Source organism: Entelurus aequoreus, linkage group LG01 (assembly GCF_033978785.1).
Source record: "Entelurus aequoreus isolate RoL-2023_Sb linkage group LG01, RoL_Eaeq_v1.1, whole genome shotgun sequence".
Lineage (NCBI taxonomy): Eukaryota > Metazoa > Chordata > Actinopteri > Syngnathiformes > Syngnathidae > Entelurus > Entelurus aequoreus.
The window spans coordinates 75343600-75360097 of NC_084731.1; the positions used below are offsets into that span (position 1 = coordinate 75343600).

General features: G+C 38.8%; 1 protein-coding gene across 1 annotated transcript; it reads right to left on the reverse strand.

Annotated features, from left to right (window-relative positions):
* Positions 1 to 1409: 1409 nt before the first annotated feature.
* On the reverse strand, positions 1410 to 14019 carry bcap31 (B cell receptor associated protein 31). Its single transcript, XM_062034333.1, has 8 exons — positions 13862 to 14019; positions 13255 to 13348; positions 11943 to 12043; positions 10041 to 10185; positions 3223 to 3358; positions 2026 to 2152; positions 1826 to 1926; positions 1410 to 1716 (listed from the first exon to the last, which is right to left on the reverse strand). The coding sequence occupies exons 2-8, from the start codon at positions 13344 to 13346 to the stop codon at positions 1690 to 1692; spliced, it is 729 nt and encodes a 242-aa protein (XP_061890317.1). The 5' UTR covers positions 13347 to 13348; positions 13862 to 14019; the 3' UTR covers positions 1410 to 1689.
* Between the last annotated feature and the right edge of the window lie 2479 nt (positions 14020 to 16498).

The following is a 16498-nucleotide window of genomic DNA, read 5'->3' on the forward strand; positions in this document are numbered from 1 at the left end:
ACACGTATGACTGAGGAGTCATAGTGTAACTTTGTGTGGTGTTTGAGTTGTCCGACTTTTTGTGTGGCCATAAACGCACCAGTGGTTTAGTGCTATGCGTGTTGGTGACAGATGACAAGTTGGTTTTGGCCTGGTTTGTACGGCAGAAAATGACTAGTTTTTCGAGATAGAATTGTTTTACTCATGTTTTTGGTGTGGTTATGTCCGAATATAAACAGTTTTGTTCAATAAAGTGATCGATATAATTCCTGTCCTCGAAGCATCTCGATAGACGTTACAATAATTGAACGGTGTTCAATTGAACGGTGTTGACGAACACCGTTAGGGCCGCTTGTTGTCACTGTCACTCAAAGTTGCATTGCAAAATTCCATAAAATAAATATGTTTATTTTGTTTAGAATTCAGATGGGATTTGATTTGGTGCGCGGCATATACTTGCTGCGCGCAGCGGACGCTTGAGCAGTGCGCATTTGCGCAGGCACGCACCTTAGAGGGGACGTTGCTTTGCAGTTCATGTCTTGTTGAAAACACGGCATTCCTCATCAACTTTTCTCTTTTTGGCGTCTCGGGTGTAAACCGTGCATCACTTGTCGCTGCATGTGCACCTTCACTCGCAGGTTACACACGGACACACGCCCATAAATAATACTTTTCAAAATAAAAGCAGCACAGTTGTATTGCGCGCAGGACATAGATGTTTTTTCAACTTTATTTTGTAATTGCAGTTGTTCACATTCACTCACAATCACGCATACGTCCACACGGAAGTAATACAAATAACGATTTTCAAAACAAAAGCAGCACCGTTGTATTGCACACTCGACATAGATACTTTTAAAAATTTATTTTGTAATTTATAATTGGCCTCACGCGGGCCGGACAGGGACGCACAAAGGGCCGGATGCGGCCCGCGGGCCGCAGAATGCCCAGGTCTGCTCTAACCACTCGGCCACTGAGTAGGGTAGTGCAAGTTTCATTGCATTCTAAATTATTACCTCACGCGAGACAGTAGTTACATGACCTAGTATACATTAGCAGAAGTCAAATTTCCTCGCTATGTAAAGTTACAGGTTGGCACTAGTGACAAAACATGTCGGGTAACATAGCACATGTTACATGACATGAGTTCGTCATGCTACGCAGTAAGTGTTACATTGCATCATGGGAGTAACGCAGGGTGAGTGTGGGCCCGCCCACCCACTGTGGGAATTGTGGCGGAGTCGGCGTCCGATATAATAGACGACAGAATAAACGATTCAGCACTTTGACGTCCCCACAGAAACTAGATCCGAGTGGGAGTGGGAGGGTACTAAAATAAGCAAACAGCTGCCTTTCATCGCCCCCCTGCAGGAGTTGCATTGCGAGCATGCACGTAGGAGACTGCATGTTCACAATTCACACACACCGTGTTTGCAATAGGTTGTTTATTGACAGCGTGCTGTGTTTGCCGTTTCCATAACAACGTGAATAAACAACATAAGCCCGCCATGCTAATAAGTGATGCTAAACTACATGAGAGCTGAGAGAGTCAACTTGTGGCTCGAAGTCTTACTTTGAAAAGATTCCTCAGTGGGAAACAAACCGTCTTTAAAGATGGAAGCGAGCCGACAGGAAGTGACATCACACACACCGTAGAGGGCCACGACGATGAGGACGGCGTCAACAGGATGCAGACCTTCGTCGTCCACCTCAGTCTGACTTTTTGTCGCCGCTGGCCTGTGAGGGACGAAAACCGACGTGGTGAGCGCCTCCTGCAGGCTGGAGGGAAGATTGCAGCCAGACAGGAAGTGTGAGTGTGTGTGTAAAGAGTGTGTGTTTGTTTTACCAGCAGTTTGCTGTGTTCGTCCAGTAGTCTGTCGTATTCCACCGTTAAGTTTCCAGCTTGCTTTTTCATGGCACGAACGTCACCATCCGACTTGTGCAGCGCTACACACACACACGCGCACACACGCATGAACACACAATAAGCTTCAAAGCCAAAGCTAGCCAGTTAGCAACAGCTTCCTTCCTAGCCTCCACACACACCTTTCTGGGTGGCTTCCAGTTCCTCCTTCAAAGACTTCACTTCCCCCTTTAGAGTCTTGTTCTCTTCCTGGACTCCGCCTCCTTTTTTGCCCGCCTCGGGTACCTCAACGCCGGCGTCTCGTAGTTTCTAACAAGACCAAGAAGACAGAGGTGAAGACGAGTCATATGTCACCAATAGGGTCTCCGTCACCAATGCAAATGAGATCTCTATTTTAGTTTTTTTTGTAATGTGCTTAAGGCCGATGACAAAGGAGTCACGGACCACAGATGGCCCCTGTGCCGCACTTTGGGCAACCCAGTTGTAGAAGCTAACTGTTAATGGCCACTATAATCTTAGTAGCGTAGTGTATTTGTTCATCCTATGGTCACATATGGGACGCGGGTTGTCTTACGTCAGCACCGGAAGTCGTAAAATCAGCTGTTCACCTGGCTGTTTTTTGGGGGGATCATTAGGGAAGTCCTTCTTTAGTTTGTTTTATCATATATTGCTGCTTTTGCACTTGTCAATGTTTACTTTTGTATGCACATTAAATCAACCAAAAATCCTGACTTTGGAGCAATGTTCACGGACTCTAGTATTTGGCTCTCTACTAGACGCAACGGTTTCCGTATTGGGACCATGATTTCGGTCCTAACTTGTTCACCGGTCCCCTTATGGAAGGCACTTTTCCTAGTTGGTGTCTCAAGAATGGTATAAATGCAAGAACACACACACACACACACACACACACACAAACATGACAGCTGTGTGGTGGTGGAGCGTTTAGAATTCACACCTGTTCCACCTACACACAGTCTCTGTGGAGTGAGTAGTCAGGTGTCCTGACTGTGATGAGGTCAGTGAAGGCAGCAGTCAGTGAGTGAGTGCAGCAGCTGACCAATGACGCAGTCAGCTGTCCATCATAATTTTTTTTTACAAAAAATAAAAACAGGGCGTCGTCTTACTTTCACATACTGATGCACCAATACTCCGCCCACAAAAGGCCGACCAATGTTCTTTCTATTCTGGTCTTTATGGACTTGACACAGGCAAGTGTACAGGAGTATTAGAAATAGCAGTCATGTAATATTCAGCCGCTGTCCTCTCATTTAAAAATAAATAGAGTACACGTGAGTAAATAGTCATTCAGCCATTAGTCACGCAGCAGCAGCCATAGGGTGTAGCGCCCTCCGCTGGCGAGGGGAGGAGTGACTTACGCCCTGCAGCACTTCGTTCTCCTCCATGAAGCTTTTGGCGGCTTTGCTCGCGCCCTCCGCCTGCCTCTTGAACGCCTCGTTAGACGCCATCAGCAAGGCCTGCTGGGAGAGAAGCGTGGCCAGACGACGCAGCAACCTGCACGTACACACGCACAATCATCGTCAACAACCTGCACGTACACACGCACAATCATCGTCAACAACCTGCACGTACACACGCACAATCATCGTCAACAACCTGCACGTACACACGCACAATCATCGTCAACAACCTGCACGTACACACGCACAATCAACAACAACCCTTGGACTTAGTTTGAAGTGCGTTTCAAACAGATTTGGACTGAATTGTAAGAGTTTGGATGGAGGTTTTGACGGTTAAAAAGTGAATTTGGGTAAGTTTTGTAAGGGAAAAAGTGAGCTTGGATGAGGTTTTTAAGGTACAAGGTGAGCTTGGATGAGGTTTTTAAGGTAAAAGCTGAGCTTGGATGAGCTTTTTAAGGTAAAAGCTGAGCCTGGATGAGGTTTTTAAGGAACAAGGTGAGCCTGGATGAGGTTTTTAAGGTAAAAGGTGAGCCCGGATGAGGTTTTTAAGGTACAAGGTGAGCTTGGATGAGGTTTTTAAGGTAAAAGCTGAGCTTGGATGAGGTTTTTAAGGTAAAAGGTGAGCTTGGATGAGGTTTTTAAGGTAAAAGGTGAGCTTGGATGAGGTTTTTAAGGTAAAAGGTGAGCCTGGATGAGGTTTTTAAGGTAAAGGTTAACCTGAATGAGGTTTTTAAGGTAAAAGGTGAGCCTGGATGAGGTTTTTAAGGTAAAGGTTAACCTGAATGAGGTTTTTAAGGTAAAAGGTGAGCCTGGATGAGGTTCTTAAGGTAAAAAGTGCGCCTGGATGAGGTTCTTAAGGTAAAAAGTGCGCCTGGATGAGGTTCTTAAGGTAAAAAGTGCACCTGGATGTGGTTTTTAAGGTAAAAGGTGAGCTTTGATGTGGTTTTTAAGGTAAAAGGTGAGCTTGGCTGAGGTTTTTAAGGTAAAAGGTGAACTTGGATGAGGTTTTTAAGGTAAAAGGTGAACTTGGATGAGGTTTTTAAGGTAAAAAGTGAGCTTGGATGAGGATTTTAAGGTAAAAGGTGAACTTGGATGAGGTGTTTAAGGTAAAAGGTGAACTTGGATGAGGTTTTTAAGGTAAAAAGTGAGCTTGTATGAGGTTTTTAAGGTAAAAAGTGAGCTTGGATGAGGTTTTTAGGTAAAAAGTGAGCTTGGATGAGGTTTTAACAGTAAAAAGTGAGTTTAGAGCAGTGGTTCTTTAACTTTTATCACCAAGTATCACCTCAGAAAACCCTAGGCTCTCCAAGTCCCACCATAATGACCAAAATTAAAATACAGTAGCTAAGTAGGCCTTAGGGTTGTCCCGGTACCAAAATGTATTTCGGTACTTTTCTAAATAAATGGGACCACAAAAAATGGCATTATTGGCTTTATTTTAACAAAAAATCTAAGGGTACATTAAACATATGTTTATTATTGCAATTTAGTCCTTAAATAAAATAGTGAACATACAAGACAACTTGTCTTTTAGTATTAAGTAAACAAACAAAGGCTCCTAATTAGTCTGCTGACATATGCAGTAACATGTTTCATTTGTTATTATATTATTTTGTTTTTATGAAGGACAAACTGTGAAAATGGATTATTAATCTACTTGTTAACTTACTGTTAATATCTGCTTATTTTCTGTTTAAACATGTTCTATCTACACTTCTGTTAAAATGTAATAATCACTTATTCTTCTGTTTGATACTTTACATTAGTTTTGGATGATACCACAAATTTCGGTATTGATCCGATACCAAGTATTTACAGGATTATACATTGGTCATATTCAAAGTCCTCATGTGTCCAGGGACATATTTTCTGAATTTATAAACATAATATTCTCACATTATTAACTAGATCCACTCGACATCCATTGCGCCTGTCGATGTAATCATAATAGTATCGACTAGATACGCTCTTGTACTTGGTATCATTACAGTGAATGTCAGGTGTAGATCCACCCATGGCATTTTTTTACACCCAGGTGTGCTAGCTTGCTGTTAGCAGTGAGCTACTGTATCCTCCTACGGTGTGTAGTGAAGCATGTTTAGCTATACCTCGTTCTAGGGTGATAATGATACTTGTAAGAAACTTACTTTACTTGTCGCCATGGAGGCGAGGGTTAGTGATTGAGAAGTAGCTAAAACACTGCCAACTGCAGATGGATGTTAGCTGCTAGCTACCTAGCCATGTCTTAAAGCACCTCTTCCTGAGGGTGTTTCAGTGTTATAACTTCACATTTATCTTTACTTTTCAAGCCAAAATGTGTCCGTTCTCCCTTTTCGGTCTACAGACCATGTCTGCTTGTAAGTACTCTGTGTGTGTGTGTGTGTGCGCTGCCGAACACGCTCCTCTGCTCGTAAACCCAGCAATGTCATGCCCGTTAAAACCCACCCCAAAAAAACAGGAAGAGAACCAGTACTTTTCAAACACAGGTATAGTACCGTTTTTGATTCATTAATACTGCGATACTATACTAGTACAACTAGTGGTACCTAGGGATGATACTCGAAACCGGTTTTCCCGGTTGTTTGATAAGAAAAGAACCGAGTCCTCAGACTCGAATCCCTTTTTGAGAACCGGTACCCGTTATCGAGACCACTATAGTAAAGGAAAAGAGTTGATTCTTTATTCGAATCCCGTCCCGACCAGAAATGCTCCGTGGGACATCACAATAAATGACGTCACGTAGCTCAGTCATTAGGCGCAGATAGCGAAAGCAGGAAAACAATGGACGGGAAAAAGCGCTCCAAGGTGTAATAAAGTTCAAAACAAAAGCTATGATCCATCGGATAACTTTACTGAGAGATTTTAGCAGGGTAAAACACATGACGAACACTTTTACGACCAACCGGAAACATAGCAACGCACCTCCTTTACGGCAGCTGTCGCAACGTTCTTAAAACAACCGCAGCACATACATATATATACAACATATCTCCCTTTTTTAACTTTTGTTTTTCTTTCCTTGTAAACAAAACAAAATCACACTGTAGATGTGTTGTCTGTCTAATTATAAATAATGCAGACGAGGCGTGTTGGCTGAGTTCTTGACGTTTACTTTCACAGCGTGGCAACATGCAACACTTTTCGGGGCTACCGCGCATGCTCGTAACTCCCGTTGCATGCTGGGTAGTGTAGTTGTTATATTCTCTAGCTCATAACATTTTTCCCCCATAAAGAAATAATGTTAACTCAATAAAGTGTATTTCTTTTTTTAGCTTTAACTTTTCATTTATTAGCATTGTAACCACATTTGCAAACAACTTTTCTCTTCATAGAATGTTCTTTCAATAAAGAGCAAAAATGTCAAAGCATCATAACAAACAGTTATGTCAAATAGCAGCAGAAGTGCACTTTTTGGAGAGCTGTATTATTTTCAGTTTTGTGCCCAAGGGACTGATTTTATTTAACACTATATTATTATTTATACACCTATAGTGATCACAGAGACAGGTTGTTTTTGTGTTACTGTATATATTTGTTTCTCTGAAAAATCCCACTTAATATACTTTGGGTAACAACAGTCAATATTTATTTATTTTATTTTTTTAGGTGGGTAACAGTCAATATTTATTTATTTATTAGATTTTATTTTTTTATTATATAGCTTTTGTTAAACCAAATATTGTGTGTTTTTTTCCATATATAACAACCTATCTGGACTCGATAAGAGAATCGATAAGGAATCGGTTCGATAAGAGGATTCGATAATAGGCTTGAACTCGATAATTCCTTATCAAACATCATCCCTAGTGGTACCTGTACCACAGTTTGAGAATCTCTGGTTTAGACAGTTAAAAGTGAGCCGACACTGGCTGAAGAAAAAGATGTGTGTGTGTGTGCAATATTGTGTAGTGATTTTATATTTAGTAACACACACACACACACACACACACACACACACACACACACACACACACACACACACACACACACACACACACACACACACACACACACACACACACACACACACACACACACACACACACACACACACACACACACACACACACAGAGAGAGCGCGTGGCGTTGACAGGTGGTGATGATGTAAGCGTGAGGTGGGCGGGGTTAATGTCATTCATGGAATGAAAGCGAGTCGCCATGTTTTGTACCTTAATGATGAGTTGGAACATTAATGAATGAATGGTGCGTTCAGGCACATGAGCGCAAAGAGACTAGACGACTGACGCGGAGGCGACTCAGAGGCCCAAAGATGGCGTGCGAGTCACAGACCGTCCGGAAATAACCGATCAGCTGCCAACACGTTCCACTAACTCGTATACCAAAATGGAAGTCCCTGGTCACTACTGTGTGTGTGTGTGTGTGTGTATACACCGCCCCCTGCTGGCAGCTTCTCTTTCTACATCAACCACCAACATGAAAGGATGATTTTCTTATTTCTATTTTTCATGAAATAGCTACCATTTACACTAAAATACATTTAATTAAATTAATATTAAAATGTACATATAATGTAATATTTCAAATATTTATATTCAATAATATACATAAATGGGTTATACCTGTATAGCGTTATGAGTACTTTCTCGGATACTCAATGGGTTATACCTGTATAGCGCTTTGAGTACCTTCAAGGTACTCAAAACGCTTTGACAGTAATTCCACATTCACTCATACACATTCACACACTGATGGCGGGAGCTGCCATGCAAGGCCCAAACCACAACAATCAGGAGCAAGGGTGAAGTGTCTTGCTCAAGGACACAACGAACAAGGTTGGTAGAAGGTGGGGATCGAACCAGGAACCCTCAGGTTTCTGGCACGGCCACTCTTCCAACCGCCGTCCCCAAAATGTACATATAATGTAATATTTAAAATATTTATATTCATTAATATACATACGGTATATATTTAAACCATTTGTAGCATTATTTGGATAATAACATGTTTGTTTTTATTAACCACAGATTCTAATTGATTGAACATAAATTGACATTGTATCTCATTTCCTTGATGTTAAATCTATCAGAATCAGTCATTTGCAAAAACAAAGTTAAATTGGTAAACATTTTGACAAACAAATAAATCATGCCATAAATAGTTATAAAAAAGTTATGTGATTGTTGTGTAACTATTTTTTTGTCAAAAATGTATTCAATATATTAATATATAGAAAATCCATACATAATCAATTCATTTATTTACGATTGAAATAATTATATTGATATTGAAACCGAAAATTGACAATTTATTCTTTTTCACATGTCAATAAATTAACTAGTATTTCCTATATATTTTTATATTGATTTAATTTTGACAAAAAACTGTCACAATAATTAAAAACTTTTCAATTATAAATTACTTTTTGAAACTACTCATGGCATGATTTCTATTTGTGTAATAATTTAATTTTTAACAACTTTTTTTTCACAGATTACCAATATTGATAGATGTACCAATATTGATAGATGTACCATTAAGAAAATTAAATACAATATCAATGTAATGATTTCAATCTTAAATTAACATTTTATTGAATTTCAAATGTTAATAAATTACCTAGAATTTCCTATATTTTTTTATATTGATTTAATTTTGACAAAAAAATAGTCACATAATTAAATATTTGAAAACATTAAATATATTACTTTTTTAAACTAGTCATGGCATGATTTTTATTTGTGTAATTTAATTTAACAACTTTTTTTTAACGAATTACCAATTATGATAGATGCACCATTAAGAAAATTAAATACAATATCAATGTAATTATTTAAATCTTAAATTAATTAACAATTTATTGATTTTTACATGTTGATAAATTAACTAGTATTTCCTATACAGTATGTTTTGATATCGATTTAACATTGACAAAAAAATTGTCTCATAATTAATTATTTGAAAACATTTAATAATATATTACTTTTTTAAACTACTCATGGCATGATTTTTATATGTGTAATAATTTCATTTTTAACAACTTTTTTTTAACGAATTACCAATTGTGATAGATTATGATAGACCATTAAGTAAATTAAATACAATATTAATCTTAAATTAACAAGTTATTGATTTTCACATGTTAATAAATGAACTAGTATTTCCTATATATTTGTATATTCATTTTATTTTGACAAAAAAATAGTCACATAATTAAATAATTGAAAACATTTAATATATTACTTTTTTAAACTACTCATGGCATGATTTTTATTTGTGTAATAATTTCATTTTTAAACGAATTACCAATTATGATAGATTTACTATTAAGAAAATTAAATACAATAAATATAATTTCAATCTTAAATTAATTAACAATTTATTAATTTTCACATGTTAATAAATTAACTAGTATTTCCTATATATTCTTAATAAATTGACTTTAACTGGGACGGAAAAAATTGTTACACAATTACATATTAATATCTATATTTATTAATACAGTTTTTTTTTTTTTACTATTTATGGCATGATTTTTTTTCCGTCTGATAATTTCATGAAATTTTTGTCAATTTTTTTTTACGAATTCTGACAGATTTAACAAATAAAATATAATAAATTATTTGAATTGTATATTAAATAATTGGCCACTTTTTTCACACGATAACAAATTAACTACCGGTAGTATTTCCTGTTTATTCTTAATATATTGATTTATTTTGACAAAAAAAAATAAAAAATGTTGTATTAATCTAATCTATTATTAAGATGTCCACAAAGTGATAACATGTTAAGCATAGTGTGTGTGTGTACTCACAGACAGAGCAGGAGAGCGAAACCCGCGATGTAAAGATTTCTTTGAGCTCGAAAGAGCTTCATGTGAATGTGCTCGACGGCTGTTGGATTGTTGCTCAGGTCCACCTTCTCCGTCACGCTGTACTTCCTCACCTCGCGGAAGGCGTCTGCCACAACACAGCCATGAGACATCATCACCGCCACGCCACAATTGCACGCAATTCCGTGCCGAGCGGGCGGCCATTTCAGCACGGCGGAAACTCTAAAAGAAGGGTGTCCAAACTTTTTCCAGCGAGGGCGGCGTAAATAAAAATCGAAGGATGTGGGGGTCACGTTGATACACTTTAAACATTAAAGATACTACAATCAATCAATCCAATATAGTTCAATTATTATATGCTAAGCTAAATGTTTAACCTTAATTAGAATGCTAATGTTATAGCCAATTTTGCAGCCAAATGCCTCAGACTCATAACTTGGTCCTTAATACATGCCAATTGTTAGCACATTAACTTTTTCAGCCAATTTAGCAGCCAAAAACACAGCTCAGAGTCATACGACTTGGTACTTGACACTCTAGCATGACTTCATTAGCATTTTATTTTAGCCAATTTTACAGCCCAACACCTCAGATTCATATAACTTGGTACTTGACACATGCTAACTGTTAACATGATAATGTTAGCATTCTAGCGTAATAACATTAGCATGCTACCCTGTTTTTTGCGAATTTTGCGGCCAAACACCTCAGAGTCATAAAATTCGGTACATGACATATGTTAACTTTTAGCATGATTTTGTTAGCATTCTAACGTAATAACATTGACATGCTAACTTTATTAACCAATTTTGCAGTTCAACACCTGAGAGTTATTTAACTTGGTTCTTGACACATGCTAACTGTTAGCATGCCTAAATTAGCATTCTGGTGTGCCAATTTTACAGCCAAACACCTGAGATTCCTAAAACTTGGTACTTAACACATGCTAACTGTTAGTATTCTAGCGTAATAACATTAGCATGCTAACTTTGTTTTTTAGCCAATTTTGCAGGCGAACAGCTCAGAGTCATAAAATTTGGCACGATGTTAATGTTATCATTCTAACATAACATTGGCATGCTAAATTTTTGTCAATTTCACAGCTGAGCACCTCAGTTATATAACTGGCTACTTGATACATGCTAACGGTTAGCATGTAGTTTTTTTTTTATATACCTTATTTAATATGCATATGCGTCATAGTCATATGACTTAGTACATGAAGCATTGTAACTGTTCACATTTATGTTTGGCTTGCACATTTTAGCATTTAAAAAGTTAAAGTACCCATGATTGTCACACACACTAGGTGTGGCGAAATTATTCTCTGCATTTGACCCATCACCCTTGATCACCCCCTGGGAGGTGAGGGGAGCAGTGAGCAGCAGCGGTGGCCGCGCCCGGGAATAATTTTTTGTGATTTAACCCCCAACTCCAACCCTTGATGCTGAGTGCCAAGCAGGGAGGTAATGGGTCCCATTTTTATAGTCTTTGGTATAACTCGGCCGGGGTTTGAACTCACGACAACACGCAATTTCTCCCAAAATTGCATATTCTATTTTTTTCGTCACAACATCCATTCATGGACCGCTTCATCTTTGCGAACGAGAAGTCCTCATGGCGCTGAATGAGCATTGTTAAGTGCTGCAAAAAGCCAAATAAAAAGTAAAACGATAACATCTCGTGTAAAGTTATGTATCACTACGGTTCGTCACTTGTGGGTTTATTCTTCCGGAAAGTTTAGTCGTCTTCTGAATTGCACCAACTCATGTTTAGTTCAGATAGCTTAGCTTATACTGGCCTACTTTGGATTGCTAGAAAAAGTTCAGACATGGCAGCTTTAGAGGTTCTACTGTATTGTCGTGAACATATGCACGCACTTACCAATGAGCAGGAAGACCAGGATGGCCATGGCCACCATAAAGGAAGTGTTTCCATATAAGGCAATGGTTTGGACCAGCCGAGACCGGAAGACGCTGTTCCACCTGGACCAACACACACAGTTACAAAGAGAATGCGCCATCTTTGGCTCCACCTAGCGGCCAAAGCAGCACATGACAAAAACAGTGAGGTAAGAACTATATCAATAAAATTTGTCCAAAGTGCAGCCCGCAGCTAGGTTTTTTTACGGCCCTTGTCCCATTCTATGAATAGCATTACAAAAAAAAAAGAGTGGAATAAAAGAGTAAATAGGTTAAATGTAACAAGAAAAAGTTGCAGTGTTGACTCGAACAACACAAACCTGCCTTCTTTAAAACGGTCTTCGCTCAAAAAATAATAATGAATCAAAATTAATGTTATGAATTATTGACCTATTGAGGGCTTTGATTATTTTACATCAAACATTTCACTCTGAAATATTTTTGGTGGAAAATATTTTTTTTTTACAAAACGAGCATACAATAACCACACAAAAAAACATGAAAAAAATAATAAAACCTTAAAATCAACAGAGTTGATCTAGAGATTTAAGCGTTGAAAGTAAAATGTCATTATTTTTAGCACTTTTCTGAGTGGGACCCTTCTGGAACCCTAAGAATTTTAGTGTGATTTTTTTTTTACCTCATTGAACAAAAAATACAAATATATCAAAATCAATGTGGGCTTTGTACCGAGGATGTCGTTGTGGCTTGTGCAGCCCTTTGAGACACTTGTGATTTAGGGCTATATAAATAAACATTGATTGATTGATTGATTGATTGAATGTTATGAATTTAAGGCTCCAATTACTTCCCATCAAATATTCCACTTTGAAATATTTCTGAGGAAAATATAGCTCGGTTGGTAGAGTAGCCGTGCCAGCAACTTGAGGGTTCCAAGTTCGATCCCCACTTCCGCCATCCTGGTCACTGCCGTTGTGTCCTTGGGCAAGACACTTTACCCACCTGCTCCCAGTGCCACCCACACTGGTTTAAATGTAACTTAGATATTGGGTTTCACAATGTAAAGTGCTTTGAGTCACTAGAGAAAAAGCACTATATAAATATAATTCACTTCACTTCACACTCAAGAGTTGAAAGTTAAAAGAAATAAAAAAATATTGACTTAAGTCACTTGATTCCTAGCGGCTTCTGAAAATCTCACTTGGGCAACTTTAGAGCTCTTGTCAGGTTAACAGGAAGACAAAGAATGTTCTACGAGAGTCCAACGCAATGCATCATGGGAACTGCCATTTTCATCGACGCGTTGTACGTACCTCTTAGCAGAAATGAAGGGAATACACAAGAGGAGGACCAAGAAGACCTCCACGTATAAGAAGGCGGCCACCGCTGTCCACTGGAGACTCATCCCTGACACACACAACATTACATAGGTGAAGTGGGGCGTGAAAGCTGTGGAACGCACGCAAACTGCAGGAATTAGACGCAGCCCGGACACGCATCGCACTTAAGCGAAGGGGGCGTGGCAACCCCGATACACATCACTTTTGGCGAAGGGGGCGTGGCAGCCCCGACACACATAGCACTTATACGAAGGGGGCGTGGCAGCCCTGCGACGCGCCCAAGCTGCAGGCTACGGCTGCGGGAATTAGACGCAGCCTCAAACACACCCAGTTTCTCCACTTTACCGAAAAGAAAAAAAGACGTCAGTTTGTCGCTATAGTTTGTACAGTCTATATAAATGTTTGATTCAACTTAAAATTGCAAACCGGCGAAGACTTCAAAGTGCGTACATGAGCTATCTGACCATAAACAACAACTGCAGGCGTGTGTTGGGATCACAGCTCGCAGGCAATAAGCTAGCTAGCTCCGGAGGCGTACAACTAACAAATAAAGTAGAATAAACTTTATCTAACGACTCACCTGCGGATGTTACAAACACTAAGCAACAGTGTTAAAACAGTCACAGTAAAATTCCAAATTGTCTTTCACAGCCGACTAGTTTGCCTTTTCTGCTGCACTCGGCTGAGTCGAGACACCACTTCCTGTTTCCGGTGCAAGAAACCAGCTATCGCGATGCGACACTTGATTGGTTACATACCTTAGAAGGGGCGGAGCAACAGAGCGATCGTCGCGACTGTGATTACGCTACCGTCCAAATATGTGTGGTTTGGCTAAACATAGATAGTACAATAAATACACTATGATAAATATGGAATGTACAAATATTGTGACTTCAGGAAAGTTGTCTTTTTGGATTTGCACATGCGCGCTGCGTACATAGCTATTGAGGGCGCGAATTTTGACATGTGTGCTGTCCCAAATTGATTGCAGCTGTTATGCCTTTACCGATCACAGGTAAATAAATAAATGATAAATGGGTTATACTTGTATAGCGCTTTTCTACCCAGGTATTTTTAAAAATTATTTTATTATCTTTATTGTAATTCTGTGCCCTCTTATTTTGTTATTGTGAATTGTAATTTAAGTAGTCCATTCTTTCCATGTAAGCCTAGCATTATGTGAAGGTGAGTTTGTTATCTATTTTAGTGCAACATCCGGGTCCTGACACGCTATTCACGACGAGACCCAATCGGTACACGCATGTGCAGAGAATACGTCACTTTCGGGACTCGCAATATTTACGACGGCGCTTTGGCAACGTCACGTGCTGTGATAATTGATGTTTTATCTTTTTTTTTGGTATAAAACCAATGGCTTACATAGTAGTAAAAGACAACAAGAATATAAAAATGAACATAGGTAGATTTAAAAAACGGAATATTAATGCCACAATTGTAATCACTGTTCTGTCATTTAAATGAATGACGTAAATACCATGAATTGATTAACGTGGACCCCGACTTAAACAAGTTGATAAACTTATTCGGGTGTTACCATTTAGTGGTCAATTGATTAACGTGGACCCCGACTTAAACAAGTTGATAAACTTATTCGGGTGTTACCATTTAGTGGTCAATTGTACGGAATATGTACTGTACTGTCCAATCTACTAATAAAAGTTTCAATCAATCAAAAAAAAAAAGACGCACGGGGGCGCCACTGACTTATGTATTTATTTTTTCTAAACGTTAAACGAGGCTTAACTTAAATTTATATATGCTGCCTAACAAAAAAGTACACTTTTAAATTGTCATTATTGTGAATGTATGTATTTGATGTAAATAAAGTATTGATTCCTTAAGGCAGCCGAACACATCGTTCGGGTTTCTGTGCGTTTTTTTCATAAATAATATATTTTTAAATGATATTTGTTCTGTTTTGTAAGCAATCTTTCTTATGACATCATTGAAAGAACGGTTACAAAAATAAAAACCATGGCAACAGTGACGGCGTTCCCAAACAAGTTTTTTTAAAAAAAACAACTAAACGTGCACATAGCGCATGCGTGGACTAATCATGGTCTTCTGGGGCAACACCAGTGGAAACCTGCAGGGGTCACTGTTGTTCTGTAGTCACTCCACACGCTGCAGTCTCCCTTCAGTTACGTCACGGTCGCTAGGGGGCGCTCATTCACATATTAATCATTTTCCATGTTTGCGTGTTTAATAATTAACATTTGTTGTTGGTTTGTTTATTTTCAGAGTTTAGTGGTAGCCAGGGAGAGGCGCGGATGTACATTCAAGCAAATATTTTGTTTCGCGTTAAGCGGCGGCCATGTTGCTGCTCCACTTTCGTTTTGCTTGGCTTCGTTCCAACATGGGCCCCCCTTTCCAATCCAACACCCCATCCCCCAGAGTGCTGTTATCAGCAACACGCAGCCCCCCCAATCCTGGCAGTTCACTCGCCGGCTAATGGGGCTTCCTGCCGGCAGGCGGTGCGGCGATGTCACGGTTAAAACGATTAGCAAAACATCGGACGGACAGAGGACACGTTAACCTTGTGACCTTTCACCTGACGCTGCGACGTCGCATGCTAGCAGGCGAACCGTCGCCTCTTGAACCTCTTCATTTATAAAACATAGGGGCAGTGGTCATGTGACTGGCGGCGACCCAATCATAAATGATGCAGAGGACGGACAGGCTAGGCTGTTGCCAGGCAGATTAACCCCAGCTCGCAATAATATCAGTGGATTTTTTCACCAGGATGTTTTTCAAAAAAATTATAGTCCTACTTTTTTTTTTTTTTACGGCCCTTGACACATTCTACGAATATTATTACAAAAAAACAACACAAACCTGCCTTCTTTAAAACGGTCATTGCTCAAAAAATAATAATGAATCAAAATCAATGTTATTAATTATTGACCTATTGAGAGCTTTGATTACTTTACATCAAACATTTCCCTCTGAAATATGTTTTTGTGGAAAATATTGCAAGTTTTGTGTGTTTGCCATATTTGGTTGTTTTTTTTGACAAAAAGAGCATACAATAAACACAAAAACAACATGAAAAAATAATAAAAACTTCAACAGAGTTGATCTGGAGATTTAAGCGTTGAAAGTAAAAAAGAAAAAGAAAAAAGTAAGACTTATTTTTAACAGTTTTATAAGTCGGATCCCCAATAATTTTAGTGTGATTTTTTTTTTTTACCTCATT

What these genes read in the sequence shown, in the direction of transcription:
- bcap31 (XM_062034333.1), bottom strand. Translation starts at nt 13,346, where the DNA reads ATGAGTCTCCAGTGGACAGCGGTGGCCGCCTTCTTATACGTGGAGGTC. An exon ending in ACTGGAAGCCACCCAGAAAG is followed by an intron (nt 1,927 to 2,025) that starts GTGTGTGTGGAG and finishes GTGTGTGTGTAG; the next exon opens with CGCTGCACAAGTCGGATGGT. An exon ending in ACGAACACAGCAAACTGCTG is followed by an intron (nt 1,717 to 1,825) that starts GTAAAACAAACA and finishes CGTCCCTCACAG; the next exon opens with GCCAGCGGCGACAAAAAGTC.